The sequence below is a fragment of the Caloenas nicobarica genome, chromosome 11 (assembly GCF_036013445.1).
Source record: "Caloenas nicobarica isolate bCalNic1 chromosome 11, bCalNic1.hap1, whole genome shotgun sequence".
Taxonomy (NCBI): domain Eukaryota; kingdom Metazoa; phylum Chordata; class Aves; order Columbiformes; family Columbidae; genus Caloenas; species Caloenas nicobarica.
In genome coordinates this window covers 18,799,324-18,819,008 of record NC_088255.1, presented here as the reverse complement: position 1 = coordinate 18,819,008, position 19,685 = coordinate 18,799,324, and the positions used below count along the sequence as shown (strand labels likewise).

Sequence of the window (19,685 nt, the reverse complement as noted above, 5' to 3'; positions counted from 1 at the left end):
AAACAGCATGGGGAGGAGAAGCAGGGAAAGGAGAAAGGAATTTCCCACCCACCTTTGGAGTGAACATAACCCCTGGGGCCAGGTGTTGCTTCCTTCTCTGGGTAAGGGCTGGATGAGTCCCTTCCATCCAAAACCCTTTCCCAGCATTAGTACATGCCCACGGAGCTGGGCTCTGGGACAGTAGCAGTGTCCCCCTGCCCTAGCTGGTGTCCACACAGTTGGCCCCAATACTGCTTCGTACAGCGCAGTAACTAAGGACGACTCCTAGACCACATGTGGAGAGTTAAGCCAGCAGCTTGCTCTGCCTTTGCTCTGCGCCAGCCAGGCAGTTCCATGGCACAAGTGCCACTAGCACAACGCCGTGCTCCAACAAATCCAGCCAGCCAGGAGTCAGGGGGTCTGTTCCAGCAGGGACGAGGTGTTTCGCTGGCCTTCAAGCACATCATCATGCCCATATCATCAGCAGCGCTGTGAAGGAATGTATCTCTCTCCTTCTTGACAGGAGTCGCTTGTGCCGCGTCTGCAATCCCTCATTCACAACTCCGCACGTCACCGTGATGGCAATCACCTTGTCTTCTCGGAGGTGTAAGCCGTGCAGCACAGCATGTGGAAGGGGGGCGTCGAAAGTCTCTACACCGCTCTGTTTTAAGATTTTGGGCACACCTCCCAGAGCACTTGGCACTCGTCAAAAGCGACACATCGAACATTCAACAGAAAGGCAGCCCAGAGCCTAATTAGCTTCTTGTTCATTCTTGCACCATCTTTTATTTGAAGCTGAGAAGGAATAATTGTATAGCAGCCAACTGGCTGGAGACCATAACAAGCTTAAACAAGGTTCCCCACAGTGCTGCCAGTTCTCCAGTTACCTAATGTACATAACATACTGGCTCTAATCCTACTGCTAACAACCCCCACCTATAAATTAGTAAAACTAAACATCTTTCTGAGTGTTTCCAAATATGGTCACAATATCTGCACTTCCAAATGGTGGCAATTTTTCCATTGGGGTTGCAGTTTCTCAGTTGCTGTTTGAGTTGCCCCAAAGCTAAAATAGTTGTTTCTCATCCATATAAAGCTTCTCTCCAATCTCCGAAACTCATCATGCTCTTACTGTCCCCTCTGGTGGTGTGATATGCCCGAGTCACATTTATTACAGACTGTGCTTTTGACCAGAGTTTTTGTTCTGTTTCTGCATCAGCCATTTCAGATCAAGTATCTTTCGAAGAAAAATATCCATGAAAAACACTTTGCTTGAAGGGTGTGTCTCCTAGAAAACTCTTCTAGTTGTCAAAGGCATGCACAGAACTTCATGAACACCACGTAACTCCACAGGGGGCTTCGCAGAACACATATTTGTCAACACAGTCCAGTTCATCCAAAAATCACCCTCTAACATGACGGGAACAGGACTGAGGGTGAGAGGGGGAAGCAACACAGCTTTTCAGTTGTTTTGAGCTACCCCAGCTCGAAAAGGCCAGTGCCGGGCAGGCTGTGTCCTGGAATAGGTGTAACCTTGGGGTACCGCCTGGGGGTACTACCTAGTGATTTTTCATTATAAAACACAGTTCTCATTGAGCACTTGGTAGCTAAGTGCTCACCTAGTTGGCTAACTATTACCTTTCATTAAAGTTAGTGCTGCCATGGATGGGTCTCACTTCGCTCTTCCTCTCAGCCACTCATTCACTCCGTCCCAGCCTCCAGAACTGCATTTTGCATTTATTACCTGAAGCACTCTGTCATATGGCTTGAGGCCACACTGATCTGCTGGCCCATCCGGACGGACCATATTTACATAGACACCTTTTTCTAGCAGGCCGTCCGACACACTGAATCCAAAGTCTTCACTCTCCGGGTCTTTGTGGAGTGTCATCTGGAGGGGAGAAACAGAGCACGTGTTTTAATGCAGCAGAGGCAGGAGGTGATGTACAGGGTTGGCAGGGCAGGAATGGCACGGGTAATGTGTGTAGACCTACAACAATTCTGCTCTCCTGGGCAGATTTTTCTTAGCCTGGGCAGCTAACACAGATTAAGCCTTATTTATCAGACACCATCAGCTTAGGTAGATCGCATGGACAAGCGCTTTGGTGACTGGTATATAACCAAGCACGTGACAGTCCCTCTCCCTTGGACGTGGAAGGAAACGCAAGCAGTGTCATACAGACTGAGCTGCCACATCTAACCCAAGAATCAACAGAGTAAGTGTTATTAAAAGAGCATCACTTTCCCTGGCCCAAGTTACGCTGTGCATCCTCTGTGTATGCTAGACCAGCACATGAAAAATGATCGTGTTCTCAAAGAATTTTCAAAATAACGTGTCAAATGTGAAGACAGCTCATTTTTAACACATCACTCAGCAAGATCATCTACATTTCTCCATATTATTCACCAGTTCTTTTCAGAAAATTTGTATCAGTAAGTGCTGACGTACTGAGGACAAGAACTGGGTAACTTCATGACTCTTCCCTTGAGCACATCACGCTTTGGCCTTGTCTAAAGGAGGAGTGCCCTGCTGGAAGTGTATCTTGCCACTGGGTAGCACTGGGAGCCAGGGGCAACTGATTCCGCTCCCCACCAAAATGTCCCTTTGCCTCCCATGAACTAGGAGTGCATCTCTACCACATTCTTGGCTGGGCGAGCCTCACGGATGTGCGTTCCCTGGGAAGAACAGTGCCCAGGATGATACACAGGAGCAGCCCACGTGGCCTCAACCTCACCTCCAAACACAGTCAACACCAGATGCTCCAGCAGAATGAAGCGTCACCCTTTAACATGCCTAATTACACACCTCTCCTCCTTCAGGTATAAAGGAGTTTTATTTAAAGACACATTTGCCATGCCCTGAGGACAAGAGCAGATGAAACATGAAAAAGTTGTTTTTTCCATCTACCATAACTGCAGGTTTCGTTCTAAAGTCACACTAGGAAAGAAAAAGGCAATCAAATTTTTTGAAACCTCTCCAGCTCCCTTCCCTGCTTGCATTCTGCATCAGCAGCTTCTACAGTTAATTACTTCTTCTAATTACCGTTGCCTTGCACCATGCTTAAACTGGCTTAAACATTCAGCTGGGTACTGAATTCAAACAACTATCCCAGCCCTAAAGTCCTACCATTTGCAGCCCTTCATGAAAGGCTGGGGATGGAGTGGAAAGAGAGGGAAAATAAGTTATTTTTAAGTTCTTATAAGCGGTTTTTTATAAGAAAAGTGGCCCACTGAATGGAGCATGCCAGTGGAAAAGGGTTGATGGGTCTCCACAGGGCGATACTTTGAGCTCTCTTGCTTGTATCTGCAGCACCAATTAATGGACTCCAGAACACGAAGACCTGGAAATCTCATATAATCAAGGGAAACAGCAAAGCACAGGTTTGAGCCCCACCGAAGCAGGGCAACTAAATCCTGTTACTCCTCTGAAGCTGTTCCTTTCTCTTAATCTGACCCTCTGGAAACCTTTGCTGTAGATCTTGGTGAGGGCCAACTTCAACAAGGAACATTTTCTAGGGGTCCCTCTGCACAAAGGTGGTTTTCTCCAGGGTTGCAAAGCTTCTATAGCTTTAACCATTGAGGTACCGCAGTGCCACAGCCGGACAACCCTTGGCAACACAGACCTTGTGGAACTCGAGGGGGGTAGGAGACATGATTTCCTGCATCTCCTTCTCGATCTTCTTCATGTCCAGGTTCCTCTCATTCTTCTTGGCAGGGGAGCTGCTGCCCTTGGGCTGTCCATCGTCACAGCTGGAGTTTTCTTTCCTCAATGGGCTCAGTCCTGATGGGTTGACAGACTCCAGGAGCACCTTGCTGCCCTCCAGGCCCAGGTTGTGCACGCTCCCCGTCATGATGGACGCCTGTAAGGTGAGGGCACAAAGTCACTACGACACTCTGCTGAGCTGGCAGCAGGGAGATACGGGCCACACAGCAACAAAGGTGGCACAGACAACAACAGCAGGCCACCGTTGTCCTCATTAATCACAAAAGTAATTACCAAGAAGCACTTCCAGTCAGCTATAAAAGCCATTTCCCAACCTCAGGAGTCCGCTGCCGGGGCTGTCGCTGACCTGATGTGTGCTCTCCCACCCCAACATGGAGCTTTATCTCAGATGGAAGCATCTCCTTATTTTTTTGTGACTTCTTCTACACAAAGAGGGCCAGGCAGGCCTCAGCTTGTGCTTCTTCGTAGTCAAGAAGGATGAACATCCTGAGCTCAGGGGTCTCGCAGAAGAACCGGTGGCTGCCTGGCTCTCCAGCTCACCATCAGCATTGCTCAGTGCTGGCAATGGCCCAGGAAAGTTAACCCGGGACTCCACTGAGGCCAATTCGGCAGAGAAATTAGGATTTTATCTGTCAGTAAATGGGAGCCATCACTGAGCAAAACTGAGTTAAAAATATGAAATTAAGTAGTATTTAGGCCTGGTCACCCTTGATAGCAGCCATTAAAAGATGCCTCTAAGTAGATTCTACTCCATTTGGCAATGCTTTTCACTAATGAGATTATATTCATCAAAGCTAACGAAGGAGTCAAGCATCCAGTCTCTAGAACCTCAACTGGCTCCAGGTCACAAAGTCTATTTAAATGGCGTAATGAAAGCTGTCATTTCAAAGTTCAGGCTCCAAGGGTCTGCAGTCCCATTAAATGTCAAAAGGTAGAAGAAAGAAAAGGAAAGGCAGGGAGCAGATAGTAAAATTCAGCAATGCTAAACGTGGCAAGTCAAAGAGCAATTGCTCCTGTGCACATGGGAAATATCATCTGACTAAATCTCTAATCAAGGCACTCCAGCTCTTTGCTCCAAGCTGGAACAAAGGCAAATAGAGCGAATTCTGGCGGTAGTATGAAAATGCCAGCACCATCCAGGTTATCCTAAATATTGATAGATAAAACACAAAAAACCTTTTAGCAAATGCTGTAACCAGCCCATACCCAATGTCATGCTGTTCCTACAGCACTTGACTCCTTCTCTACCTTCAAGGTATTTAAATACTCCTTGCAGCTTCATAAGCAATTTTCTAGGTGCTGTGGATGAAATGCAAGCAGCAGAAAGGGCAATTCTGGACTTCTCCAGCTTGTGGCTGCCCCACATTATTTTTCCTCATGTCTTGGCTGCCCTCAAAGCAAAGCAGGGACAGATTCTCCCCCAAACATACTGGAAAAAGCCAGTTTCTACTCATACTGTGTAGTCTGGGAGTGGATTGCTTCTGTGTGAACCTGTTTCCATCTTGCATGATTCTTATGCTCTTTCAACTGTGGAGCATGAAGGGTCGAATAAAAAAAATAAAAATAAAAATAAAAATAAAAATAAAATAAAATAAAATAAATCTGTGACTGTCATAAAATCACGAGAGGCCAGGACATATGGGGCATAGAAACCTGAAATACAGCAAGAGTCCCAACGAGCTTTGCACATCCCACACCAGACCTCGGGAAGGATGGGCACATGGGGAGGGAAGAACACATCAGTGGTACTTCACATTCAATAAAAGGGCAGTTGACACCCACCAGACTTCTGCTAAAAACACAGCACTTTGCTTTTGTCAGCAGAACTTTACGAAATATTCTAGAAATGTGGCAAATGCACCAAAACCCTAGAGGTGCCCAGCTTTTTGTAAAATTTCTTTACATTTATTAAAGCATTGCTATAACTGTCAAAGCTCCAAAGCCTTAAAACGGCGTGAATCAAAAGTACACAAAACCCTGCACCACAGATCCCTGGAAAAGGACTGGGCAGAAAGATATTTTCTCTGTCCTGGCATTTCACAGTAGCCCAACAAATCCCTCTTTTACATTTAGATGCCAGCCATCATACAGAAGAGAAACATCTATGCATCATTTCCGAGAGATACTTTTTCCTAAGTAGTCAACAATAGTTCAGAATAGTTGACAGCGGCTGCCTAAGCCATTTATAAATATATTCAGGTCCAAAAGATAAGTGATCAAGGGAAAAAGTTACAGTTTGCAGAGGCTGGGGGGGTTGGTTTTTGTGTGGGTTGGTTTTTTTTTTAAGTCAGCATTTTCCTAAGCAGTTAAGATAATAAATACACTCTTTCATGCTTCAGCACCATAAATTTGAGATTTCCTCCCCCACCTACAGTTGCTAAGGAGCAAGGAGGAAAGAACAATTAGTAAGTCCCTTGTCACCCATATTTTCACATATAGACCAAAATGGGACTTTCCTTTTCCACTTCCAATTATTCAGAAACTGCCTTTTCTCTCCGAAGCCAAAACAATATGCAATTGTGCATAAAAACGGTCCCACTGGGCTGATGGAGGGAATGACCCAGCGAATCCTCCCCAGTCCTGTGCACCCAGAAGGCAGGGGAGGGATGAGCTCGGGGGGTCTGGCTCCTCCTTTCGGGCTGGGGATGCTGAATCGGGGAGGAGAGCGGCACGGGTCCCATCCTGCCAGGCAGGTTTGCTTCCCGCTGCTCGACAGTCTCGAGAGAGGCCCTTTATTTGCATCCCACAGCTTAGAAATCCAGGCTCCTCATCCTATAACCGGACACAATAACATGACCTCCAAAGTATTTTGGATAAAGAAAAGAGAAAGTGGTTTGTGAAGAGAGGAAACACCTTTATTTCTGCAGGAAGCAATTACTTTCTCAGATTTTTCCATGGGGAAGGCTGGCTGAAAAGCTTCCAATTACCTCTTTCGCTCAAACAGTTTCCGGCAGAGCGACAGCTGAATGCAAGATAGATGTTGGGCCCGTCTATATTTGAAGTAAGCCAAGGCTTTAGTCCCAGTGTGGTTTTGGGGGGATCCTTTTGCTTTGCCTTTAAGTGCTTTGGACAGACAAGGTCTTTCCAAGTGGAGCGTTTACTGTTTGACGGGGAAGGTTTGCCAACAGTCACATGAAGATTGTTGGCCAGCAGCAGTTTGCGAAAAGAACGTGGAGTTCCTGGTGGGTAAGTCATCGGCTCGGGGAAAAAGTGCACGCAAGCAACTGTCTAATGAGACACAGTTATCCATTAGCACAGACACTGGCATGGATTAAACTCAAACCCTTCTTCACACCACTGGCAGCACAGGGATGCTACGGACAATTAACAGATCTGAGGAAACAGTCTAACATTTATGGCAAAACAGTCAGATCAGCAGCAAATTCAGAAAGTCATTTACCTCAATCTCCCTCAAAAGTTCAGACTGGCCGCATGTTTCCAAATCCTCCAAAGCTTCTCCAAAAACACGCCAAAAACTATCCTCGTGAGTGGTCTCAAGGCCATTTTGGCGGTTGGGGTATCTGTTGTAACGTAGGAACCAAACATTGTCAGCACTCTTCTGCAGCGGGATGGAAGCCGCAAGGCTACAGCAAGTGTCTCACCAGTAAAAGCAGAGACTTGAGGAGTCTTCATATACAAAAGCAAACAATACGAACTTTTCAGACAAGAGTCCGAACACGAGACCTCCATGCATTTACTAACAGGGCAAGTGTCCTTCAAAGGAAGAATTAAGTTGGTGTAGCAATGTCAAAGTTCAAAGGGTAAATTAAAAAGTGCCTGTAGGAAGATTGTAGGTTTAGGAAGACGTTTTGGTGAAATAGAGAAGTGAAAGAAAAAAGGATGCGTTATGGGTAAACCAGGAGCCTCAGAGACTGTTAGTACAAAGGCTGATGGGATAGAGCTCAGATCTGAGACACAGAACACCTGAGAAGAGAGAGAAAAACACAGAGGGTAACAGACATGGTGAGAAAATGATAAATACATTAGGTCTCTATGAGAGTAAATAATGCAAAGATGTATATAAAAATGATTCCCCTGGGCTGGACAAGCAAACGCACACTATAGCCAGCAATAGTGACCTTGTCATGTATAACCCATACCACCCAAGTTTCATTTGCTTTGGGATGGCCAGGGAACTGAGCTGTTACTTTCAGGAGGTCTCTTTTTCCTTTGCTATATAACAGTCATGGCACTTAGAGCTATGTAAAGATTGTCACCAGCTCTCTCTACAACAGAGAGTAAGGATGGAGAGAACCTCTTTCAAGCTGGTACAAACACATGTTAACGTGAACATCGTGTGCCTCTTGCTGGGGGTTCTGCAATTTCCCACCTTGGTAGTTTCAGCATCTCTTATCTCCGATGACAAGGCAGGGTCAGTTATCTGACTTCTAAAGCAAATAGCAATTAAAGACGCTGAAGTCCTCTGAAAAAGCCAGAGAAGTGGGTGACACTGAACGCTGCTCACTGAGCACCAGGCAGTGTAAAACACAGACCACCAGCGCTCAGTTTAACAGGAGCCTCTTGAAGGAAACACTGCAGTGCTAAATCACGGTCACTATAAACCCACTAATGTGTCATGGAGATAGACCCCAAGGAGATAGTGACATTACAGCAGCCCTAATGCATTTTGTACACATCTTATTAGGAGCTGCAGGGATGATGCTCCACCTCTGCAACATCTGGCAGCATCTCGCATGGCTTAATAGTCATCGGCACCCCAGAGGGGAAGGGATGGTCATCCACCAGAGCCACTTCGCACAGGCAAAACATTTTATTCGAGTACAAGTCAAACAGACGTTGGCCTCCATTAAATATATAATGACTCCTTGGGCTATTAATAGAGCATTTTCCAGATCTCTATTAACTGCAAAGCCTTTAGCACATGCCTTGCTTTTCATCCAATGGGTTAAAAGGGAGTCTGTGGCAGGCATCAACTCACACACATGCTTTTGCTCCTTGCGGGATTGTGGCCTGCCTGGAGAGAGCAGTATTTGACATGGCTTATTGTCTTTTAAATTCACCCCCTGCCTTTTCATCAGCTTTTAAAGGACAGTAGCCTTTACACCAGGCAGAAAGGTCAAAAAAGCACCCAGCAAGACTTTATAAAAACAAACCAAAATTTCCCCCCAAAAGGAATTTTCAATTCTTTCCCCTTACTCATTTCCTTCCTCTGCTCTCAGGTTCCCAAAGCAGCCAACGTCCCTTCCAGTTACCCATTTCTTGCCTCTCAAATCAGCAATATAACAAACACATCAAGGACGTGGATGTATCAGCATGGGCTCTCGCACCACGGGGTCAGCAGGATTTTCCAGGGTAAAGGCAGCCGGGGTTAGAAACATTTTGTTTTTCTCCCTAATAAAAAAGGCTCAGCGGCATGAACCATTTCACTTGTACTTTGACATCAGGGCTCGGAGCCCTCATTAGGGACATGCAGGGCTTGGAGTGCTCAGATTTGCTAACTTTGCCTCGCTGGGAGGGCCACGAGGGATCAGCGACCTCGGTGAGCCGGCTCTCGCTGAGAGGCAAAACAAGAACAAAGTCTCCGCTGCTGCCAGCCTTCCGGCCAGTTTGATCATCTTTAAATAGGTGGAAATGGCCATGAGATGTTCTAAGGGTTCTGTTTGGACAAACAAAAAGTTAAGGAAAAAAAAAAAAAGAACCGACAGTAACAACATGACACACACAACTATGGGGACTCTGGAGGATGTCAAGGGGAGGGTTAGTTACGGAGCAACGAGGCTTTTCCACCATGCGTGCCTCAGCGGGGGCAGCCTCTGGCCAGGGCAGATCCAGCAGGATTTTCACCCAAAGCAAGGGGCAGCTGCAGCCTCTCCATGGGCTCAGGAGCTGTTGCAGGATTTCTCTCCCTCTGGCTGAGCTGGGGGATTAACTCAACCATATTCACTCAGTGTGGCTTTGGTGGTGGTGTTGGAAAGGCCAAAGTGTGATGGGGAGACAGCCAGCCACAGCTTTGGGGGATTTTAACTTGAACATGCAACCTTGTACTAGTCATCCAAGAGCTCTGGTTGGCCTTTGTGACACTGAGCTGTTGTGAAGCTGCATCCTCACTCCATAAAGTCTGGCCAACACACCTGGGGACAGCCCTGACCGTACCTATTTATTACACCTGAACTATGAAAATACTGCAGCCTTTACATGGCAGGAGTATGAGACATTGTAAAAACCTGTGGTCCATGCAGCTGAGACTGCCCTAACTTCAGACACAAATGTCACCCGGCCATGGCAGAGGTGCCACAGAGCTGTACCCAGGATAACCTGGCAATGTGGTGGTTCAACAGGGCAGACCACCAGCCCAGCACCCCTCCCCATGGCTGCCTGATGCCGAGACGGGGACACCGTTGGCCACTCCACCACATTCCCATGCCCCCTTGTCCCTACACAGTGACACCCACATTAGCAGATTATGCCTCCCTGTCTCCTCCCACCACTCCGTACCTGCTGGGCTTGTCCCAGTCGTCTTCACTGAAGCTTCCATCCATGTAGGGGTAATTTTTCCTGGGGTCCCCTGGTGGGGTGCTGCTCTTTTGCCTGCTGTGTCTCCATTCATGTGGATGGAGTGCTATGCCTGCAGCCTGAGGTATATACGTACCTAAGGAAGGCAAAGAGGGTGGAGAGAGAGAGAGGGTAATATCTGGTCAGAAAACCCAAATGGAGTAAGTCACGCGGAGCCAGGAGGGCCTCCTTCCCCAAGTCCCAAACCTGAGGTGATATAGATTGCACACTGCTCCCATCTCAGTCATCCAAAAGGGCTGGTCTTCCCATCTCTTCTTGCTTTAACGAAAGCAGCTTCTCAGGATCTTGTCATAAGGTGTCTCATTTCTCCTTTGCCCCTCTACTCCTGACTAGTTTTGTGGTGTGGGTCTGAGATCCACAGACCTGAGACTACACATACCCACAGATGCAGATCCTGCCCCCAGCCAGCTCCAACCATAGTAAACTGCTCCTTTTTCCACACTGAACCCAACAGAAATCGTGCTGTTGAAGCAACCACCTTTAAATACAGCGAGTCCTTCAAAGGGTAAAGAGAAGATGCTGCCAAGCCTCCCTCAGCATGCCCAGCCCCATTCATTCTGAAGGATTTGGAGGCTTGGAAAAAAAAAAAAATCTTGATTTAGGTTCTCAACTGTCTTTGGGACTTAATGGAAAGCACAAAAAAAGTAATAGGACATAGAAGGATGGAAGCAAAGAAATGACATCCACAGCAGCCAGAAGCAACAGCCACCCTTCGACAAGTGTGCTGGTGCTGAGGGTACCTGGTGGTGGTCACCAGCTCCATGTGCCCAGCAGTGGTAAATGAGGAAGAGCCCCGATCCCAAGAGCTGCCAGCACGTTCCCACAGCCAGCAGAGCCCTCCTGGGATCAGCTGGTGCAGGGACAGAAAACTGTTCCAGGGACACGTGTGTGAAGAGCAAGCAACAGGAGGAAAAACTCTACCAGCCTCAGAGAAAGGGAGGCTCATCTATATTGCATTTGATAGGAGATCAATACGGACTGTTAGGATGAAATCAGGCAAGTTTTGCTACATCTGCCCCCAAGGACTCCTCTGTACTGTGGTGTCTTACTCTAGAGATGCAAATCCAACGCTACCAAGTCATAAGATCCCCAGGTCTCAGGAGGAGCTGCCTGGACAGAAACCTTCCAAAACAGAGCATTCCTCAGCAGTGTCAGTGCCATCTGCAGTGGAAATTAATTGCTTGAGTCCCCTGCCCACCTCCCGCTGCCCATTCAACATTTCAGAGAAATCCTCACAGCCTTTCCAAGAAATGTTGTATGCTTCCATCACATGCTGTGCCAAGCGAACATGAAGAGGTAACGGAGAAACACATAATTAAGGGAGACTTGACCTCCCAAACAGCTAAGAGAGCTGGAAATACCCAAAGACAATGCCAGAACTTCCTTTGAAAATGCCAAGGCCTGTTATTTCACTTAGCTGAGTGTTTCCTCTGTGTGTTTTTAAAGGTTAGACTGCCCTGGAGAAAACCCCACAAAAGTGCTTGCCAACACCTTACAGCAGTCAGGAGCGTTCGCCACCTGCCAGAGCAGAACAAGGTCCCTGGGTGCAGGGCCCTGCAGCAGGTTTGGGCTGAGCACAGGGGGTCAGGGACCGCAGGTGTACGCGTGTGTGCAGGGCTGTCACTTGGGTGCCACCGGTTTCGTCGCCTCCTTCCAGGGAGACAGGCTGGATCCCTGGGATTCAGAGCCACCTGGTGGCATGTTCCCACCAGGCCCAGCACAGCTCCCTCGCCCAAATCACAGAATCATTTCGGTTGGAAGAGACTCTCAGGATCATCGAGTCCAACCATAACCTAACCAACTCTAGCACTAAACCATGTCCCTAAGAACCTCGTCTAAACGCCTTTTAAACGCCTCCAGGGACGGTGACTCCACCACTGTCCTGGGCAGCCTGTTCCAATGCCCGACAACCCTCTCCAGGAAGAATTTTTTCCTAATATCCAATCTAAACCTCCCCTGGCACAACTTGAGGCCATTTCCTCTTGTCCTATCACTTGTTACTTGGGAGAAGAGACCAACACCCTCCAACACAAATCCTTCATTGCCCGGTTTCCTAAAGCCGTGGATGAACCTAAAACCTATAAGGCTGCACAGCCCAATCTATAGTTCTCCATTTGGGGTGTCAAGTTCAGCCTCCAGGCTCTGTGCATCCCCCGGGTCTCCCTGCATCCTGCCTTCCCTGGCCACTCCACAGGAGACCATGCGTGTCCTTGTCCCTACCTTCCAGCATCCCTCTTCCCAGCCAGCAGCGGCATGTCACTGTGCAGCCAAATGCAATTACCAGGGAAGACGAGAGAGCCCCTGAAGCCAAGTTGCAGTCTGTGGATGTTGGGCAACTTGGCTTCAGCCCCGCTCCCTGGGGCTCTGTGCTCAATTACTCGTTCTCAATCTACCGGTAAAAGCAATCACTTTGCTAAATCCAGTGTCCAACTTGTGTTAACATTCAATTAGATGGAGAAGGATTGCAGCATTAGGAAGGCCAGGGGATGCCTCCTTAATGAAGCCTCCAGTCCCAACTGCACTCCCAGATTAAGACTTCAGACCAACAGAGGCTGAAGACACAGACGTGGTGGAAGAGACACATGCGCGGTGCTGTCCTCTGAACTTCTCCAAGTCAGAGCGCGGTGGGCACAGGTACATACCTTGCTCAGCACACTTAAGGTGCTTTGCAACACTGCTCCTGCATCATCCCTCCCTGGTTTCACATTCTGCTCTGGGCAGTAGTCTTTTCACCAGTTTTCTTTTGCAGAGGTGATTCAGGGTTTTGTTTTGTTTCAACATGGGCTAATACTAGCTTATGTCACTAAATCTGAACTGGAATAACTATTTTCCAGTGCTTTTCTCCAAGTAAAAATCTATTCCCATGACTAGAAAATCCTCCATCCTAATTCCATACGTCTGCCAGAAGCCACAGCTGAATAAACCTGGCCTCAAAGACATGTGTTCATCTGATTGCTCACTGGAGAGTTAGAGATACTTCTTGTAGTATTACCTTAATTATTTTGTTAAGTAAGTGCTTCTAGTCACAAGACATTCTTGCGGATTTTAAAACATCCTGAAGAGGATTAATATGTCCTACATGGCCTCTCTGGAGAATTAAAAGTGAGCTATGGACTCTGTAAGACATATGGCAAGTGAATATTTCCTCTGATTATGTGAATTATAAAGTACTGTAATGGTTTTGAAAAATGCTGTGAACAGTATGATGCTGTATAAGCCAGAAGTAATGTGCCAATAAAAACCTAAAACACAGACACCAACCCTGAGCACCACATGAGTGCACCTTAAAATACATTTTGTTCCTTGCTGTAAGCGAGAAGCCATGCAAATGTGGTCAGACCACAGGCTTTGGCTCATGTTCAGTCTCCAGACAGGCTTGGAGGCTCTGCTTATCTTCGCCCTGGCCCAGAGGCCCCTGAGAAAAGACAACCCTGGCTTACCTTGGCTTCCATACCCGGCATCAATGCCAGAGCCATCCCAGGACTCCATAGCACTGTCCACGCTAGGAATCGTGGTGGAGTATATCTCAGACAGCTTGCTAGTTTTCTGGGAGTCCGTCAGTTCATCTTCTGGGTCACTCACTTCATTTATACTCCCCGACTTCTTGGGATAGGGTTCTGAAACCAGAACATGTTGCTTTAGCAGGCACGAAGAGCAAGCCTGGTGGAAAGCCTTACGCTGCCATGGGAGCAAGCCCAGGTACTGCAAGTCTTTTGAAGTACCCATTTAGTTCTTCAAAAGTACCTAAGAAAGGCCTGTACAATGCAGTTGAAAGGATTTCATGCAGTACTCTTACCTCAAGCTGAATCAAGAAAAAATGCCTTTCTGAGTTTTTAGCCCATGGAATGTAGGGAGCAATCATGGGGACGTGAGGATTCCCAAATACGAGAGAGTAGGGACCAAACCTCAGTTCACAAGAACATCTTCCTGTGCTTTTGGAAGCTTCCTCCAAACAGCCCTGCCCAGAGAAGTGTTGGCCCTTTCAAACAACAGCCCAAAGCTCCTCTGCTCTCAGAGGGCCTAGAGCAGCACCTAGTCGGGGTGCTGCCTGCAAACTTTCTGCTACAAGCAGTTGTTTTAATGTGATTCCAACAACAATGCAAGCTGGTCGCAAACTACCACAGCTGAAGTTACAGCCCCCTTCCGAGATTGTCCAGCCTCATATCAATTCAAGGTTAATCACCACCCCTCCAGAAGCTCCCATGCAGTCTCATGACAACAGTGGAGTCCCTGGGCCTCGTATTTTGAGGCTGAATTTCCCCTGATTAGTGATTGGAAAATGGAAAGCTGAATGTGGATGATGAAGCTCAGACATTCCCTTTCATTATTTTAGTAATAACAGGTCCTTATTATCATTATATCGAATTCCATTTCAGGCAAAAGCTATGCAAGAAATAGTTTCTCAGCACAAGCATTTCTTTGTACTGAATATTTTAAAGTCCTTGTTGATTAGAGATGCTGTTAGCCATCCAGACCCTGGATCTCCAATTTGCAGTAGTCGGGTTAAAAAGCCCTCTGAAAGTCTGCAATTGTCAACGAGGACAGATTATTTTACCAAACAAAGCCCAGTGTCCTGAAAGTCCCTGTTTTCCGAGTATTCAGAAGATTGCTCACCATGATTAACTCAAGATTACCTTGAAATTTCAATTACACCTGCTTCATTCTCAGAATGATTAACGAGTCTCCAACTGGCACTTGCATGTCAATTATTTCAGCGAGTGGCTGTGACAATGCTAATGTCAGCAGGGGAAAAAAAAGAGTATTTCAGAACACGGATCAAGACACTTGGCTGCAGGGAACAAGACTGGGGTTTCTTGAAGAGGAATCAATTTCCCTGTGCTACCACAAAAAAAAAAAAAAGACAGAGAATACTGGATGTGGGAAGAGACAGAAATGCAGTCAGAATTTACCTGCCACTTTCTGAACTTGATGAAAAAAAATCTCTGTTTGGCTGCGACTTTGAAGAAGTTGAAGAGAAAACTTTGCATGTTCCCTGGTTTCGCAGATGCTCCCCTCTCTGTCCTCCCAAAAAGTGGCTTGTCTGTACTAAATACGCTACTGCTCTTTGATATTATGTCAAGAGGAACAGCTTCACAGCCACAGGGAGCTTGGCAGGGAAATGAGAAGTGGATTTCTAGAGTGAGAGTAGATGCTTTGAAAGATGATCTTAGGGCCCAGAACCAGGAAAAGGGGCATAAAAGACTTATTGCCAATCACTTTCAGAAAGTTGAATTAAAGAGGTTTTTTTTTCCCATGATTCTGTAAGTTCAGAGTTCCCTTGCTCATTTTGGGGGGTTATATTTAAAAAACAAAACAAATAAAAAACCCCCTGCACTCTTCTACTTTTAAAATCATCTTCTGCTTCACTTCTGTGTGAAACGCTCACACAGAGAATGGCGTCAATGGCACAAGGTGTCAATCTGAAAATAAATTATCATTTCCAATAAACCTGCTGTCTAATCTCTCCCCAGTACCACAGAGAGTTGCCTTTTTTAAAATCTGTAAGCAAAAAAAGTCCATGTTTTCCTTCTATCCCCAGCCTTGCCGCTGACCACACTGCCTTGTCTCACCTTCCCCCAACACAAAACGGAAAACCCACAGTGGTACCTGCTCCGTCGCCCAGGGTCCTTGGTGGGGTGCACCTTCGCCCCCCACCCCAAACCAGACCCCCCAACTCACTCTCCGTCTGCTTCTTGATCTTCAGCGTGACCGTCTCTCCCGCCATCTGCAGCAGGTGAATGGCTTCGCTCAGCGGTTTGCCCTTGAGGCTCACGTTATTAATGGCCAATATCCGGTCACCGACGTGGATGGCTCCGGTTCTGGGGAGAAAAGGCGCCATTAGAAACCTCAGAGAAGCAATTTGCCTCTGCGAGGCATGTCATTAAGTTGTCGCTTGAAGCAATAGCATATTAACTCTCAGCGCTTTCAAATATGTCTTGGTTTCCCCTTGGTACACTGTATACTCATAATTTCATCTTCATCACCATTACCAGGAATCTGGGTTCCCCTTCCACCTTCCCCCTGTATATATACATAAATATATGCACAGGAACACATACACTCCTTGGGTCCCAGGCCCCTTGGGAACTGATGCTGCAGACCAGCTTACAGTCAAAACTCTTCAAAGCAAGGGAGTCTGTGTGCTAAAGCACAAGTATTTCCAGTGTGTGATGTTCACATTGATGGAAAGAAATGATTAGACAAACCTGGAAACCCATTAATTAAAAAAAAAAAAAATAGCCCAACACACACAGATTATGTGTGCAAGCATGAGCTGAACCAGTTGCAGATCAGCTCACGATGTGTTTAAAGCTCACCCCTACACAGCTGCACCACTGTGACTTTCTCCATCAGGACCAGCGTGCTGGAAGAGTTTACCGTGTTTTAAGCATAGGCACATTACACCACTGGCTTCTGCTCTCAGCTAAATAAATCCTCAGGTTTCAGCAACAGCCAGGGAAAAAAAACCCTAACAAGTTATGCAATTCTCCTGCTCTGCTCCATCTGTCTGTGTCTGCCCACAGACAGGGGCTCACTTCACCTCGCTGGACCCAGCTCAGCGTACTCACACTCCAGCTCCCTAACGTCAGCAAGCAGGAGCAGCAATCACAGAATCACAGAATCCTCTCCTCCAGCAGTGCCGTGAGGTTTAGTGATGAGGAACTTGTGTGATCGAGCCAGGAGGAGATGCAAATTCGGACTGTAATATCTTTTTGTCGATGGCAAAGTGCCTCTCTCAGGTTACATCTCCAAACTGGACCGCTGCTCCTGCAGGATTAGGATTTTATACACTGTCGCAGGCAAAAGAGCTACTTGTCTTTCCCTGAAATGTGAAACTTTTGTAGATGCGCTGCTGTAAAACATGTACTATAGGGGCAGCAAATCGGGAAATGTAGCCCAACAGCAGGCAGGACTGTTCAGTTCGCTGCTCCTGCTGCTGAGATGCCTGGACAGTGGCACAGCCCTGCCAAGCAGCCACTAGATGTCTGTCTTGTCCCACCCAAACCAGCCTGAACAAGCCCCCAGGGAAAATGTGAGCATTCAAATAAATTACAGATCAAACAGGAACGGGGATATTAGTCTTTAAAGTTTCATTTACGTAGTCCAAAAAAAAAAAATCAAGCTTAACTGCTGGCAGTTTAAATGTGATCCTTTGCTCGCTGCAGTGGTTCAGCATTTGAGGGCCTCCTGCGTAGCCCTGAGCCCAGCATGGGGACACATCTCCTACCCAAGACACCAGCCCAACCACCTGCCTCTGAACACGACTGCTCTGCAGAAACTGTGGAAGTCCCTCAGCAGGTAAAAACGCAGGAACCATTAAAGAGAAAGGTCTCGTTCAGCCAGGTACTTTTCTTCAAGAGGGGGAAGTAAATCGAAGTCCAGTCCTCTAATTTGGCCATCTCCAGGCACCCTTGTGAGGGCCAGCAGACAGAGGCCAAGTGGGAGACACAGAGAAAGCTGTTTCTAGCTAATGACCCTTGTGCCTCTCCATCATCACCAACAAGTCCTTAATTGCCCTCAAACACAAACCAGCCCAAGGAGCTGAGTGCTCCGTGTCCCTTCTTGCTCAGAGGACATGTGCAAGAGCAGAATCGAGCAACGGGTAAGTCACAAGGTGAAAAAGGGTCTGCAGGCACTTCCCAGGAAGCACTGGAGAAGAGGTGGCTGTACACATGTAGGAGGGATTTTCTTGGCACACAGGCAGGGTCACCATCGCTCCTCCCCTCTGCCAAGACGGGTTGGTGCTGAGCACTCCTGGATAAAACCCTCCTGCAGCCACCCCCATTCTACTTGACCAGGTGGCACTAGAGGAGTCTGGTCAGGCACTTTAAAATGCCAGTGATAACCCAAAATTGCTCTTGGAGAACCATTACGCCTTCAACCAGAATTGAACAGTATTGTTCAGGCACATCCCCTTCACCAAGAAAAAGGAAACCAAGTCCCACGGTCCAGGCTAAAGCCACCAGCAGGCACTGAAGGAGGAGAAACACAGACTAACATGGGAGAGAGCCACCGCTTGACACCAACCGACAGCCTGAGCTGCCTCTGTAGGTTTCCGTAAGATCAGACACGTACAAGGAGAAAAACATTCAAGGTCAAGATAAAACCTAAGTTGTCTGAATCTGGAGCCTTTTCAGCTTAGATGGCCTGTCACCTGCTGTGACAGACGTGTGACAGATCCTAGAGGACACCTTGCCTTTCCCATCGCCGCAGCGCGGACCTTCCGTCCTGCCTCTGTGAGAGCAGCCAGCGTGCTCCTGTTACCAGACGCCAGGATCTGGTCCGCCCCGTGCCACCACTGCTGAGACATGTCCTGTGCTCCAGCAAAAAGTCGGGCACAGATCTGGGTTAAATCCCTGTCCTTCAGAAACCTGCGCCACTCTTCAGAGCCTGGCTGATGGCGCCTGTGGCACAGGGAAGGGTAGCGATGGCAGGAAAAGGACAAGTTAGGACAACACTGGGACCACCTCTCTTCCTTTGACAAGGTCAATCCACTCCCTTCTGTTGCTCCCGGGAGAAAAAAAAAAGCATCTTTCCTGCAGGCAGCCTTCATCCCAGTGCTCCTCACCCTTCTCGCAGGGAGCCAAGGTTACCCAGAGAAGTCCCCGCACTGCTCTGTCCCCACGCCGCTAACATCATTTGTCAGTCAGCCACAGTGAACATGCTGAACGGCTCCAATGCCCTTCTCAAAAGGCTTTTCGTTCTTTACTGCCTGCCAGCTCCTGATCAAAATTCAGTAGTACCGCAGCACTTGCCTGCGCTACGCTTCTGCGGAGCAGTCACTGATGTGAATCTGAGTTCGCAGGAGGAACGGCAGCAGCATTGTAAAGGGAACTGAGAGCCACGAGGGCACGAGACTGTCTTCTGACACCTGGCAGCGTCCGGTCTTTCTGTCCTCAACCTCTCTCACGCTGGGCTGCAGGTACAGTGCAGAACTGCGAGGCAGAAAAATCTCAGATCCTCTGTGGCTATTATTTTCTAGGGAAAAAGGCTGAATCCTACACTAGCAAGCAGTGACATAAAATCCCCAGAGACAAGAACCACTAAGCCCATCCCTCTTCCCCACTACTAGGGAGACACTGATGTTCTGCTTTCTGCACCAAAGGAGAGCAATGGAAATGTGCAGTAGCGTGTCGTGAGAGCTCGAGGAGCCCAATGCAGAAAGAGGCACTGAGCTGCTTTACAGCCCAGCTAAAAGGAGTGCTGCTTTGTAACAGAAAGAACCAAATGGCCAGATCTGCAGTGAAAACGTCCCCAAGATCTAGCACTTTCCACCTATTTTTTCAGGGGGTTTTTGCTGCTGCTCTCCCTGTCAGGAAGCACAGGGTAAAGCAACCCTATGAGAAGCATGAGTCAGGGCTGCTGAAATGATCTATTTACGCGTCACAACTACTGTATAGACAGATTAATTAAAATACAGTGTATGACTCAGTTCCACCTTATATTC

General features: G+C 47.5%; 1 protein-coding gene across 2 annotated transcripts in view; it reads right to left on the bottom strand.

Moving 5' to 3' along the window:
• The window catches only part of GRIP2 (glutamate receptor interacting protein 2), a 258,196-nt gene that overhangs the window by 2,675 nt on the left and 235,836 nt on the right, over positions 1–19,685 (bottom strand). For both annotated transcript variants that reach the window (XM_065642370.1, XM_065642371.1), the window contains exons 18-23: positions 15,917–16,056; positions 13,678–13,854; positions 10,160–10,313; positions 7,104–7,224; positions 3,603–3,839; positions 1,724–1,870 (exon numbers count right to left, since the gene is read on the bottom strand). In XM_065642370.1, coding sequence (XP_065498442.1) covers positions 1,724–1,870; positions 3,603–3,839; positions 7,104–7,224; positions 10,160–10,313; positions 13,678–13,854; positions 15,917–16,056 — 976 coding nt within the window. The remainder of the gene's footprint in view (positions 1–1,723; positions 1,871–3,602; positions 3,840–7,103; positions 7,225–10,159; positions 10,314–13,677; positions 13,855–15,916; positions 16,057–19,685) is intronic.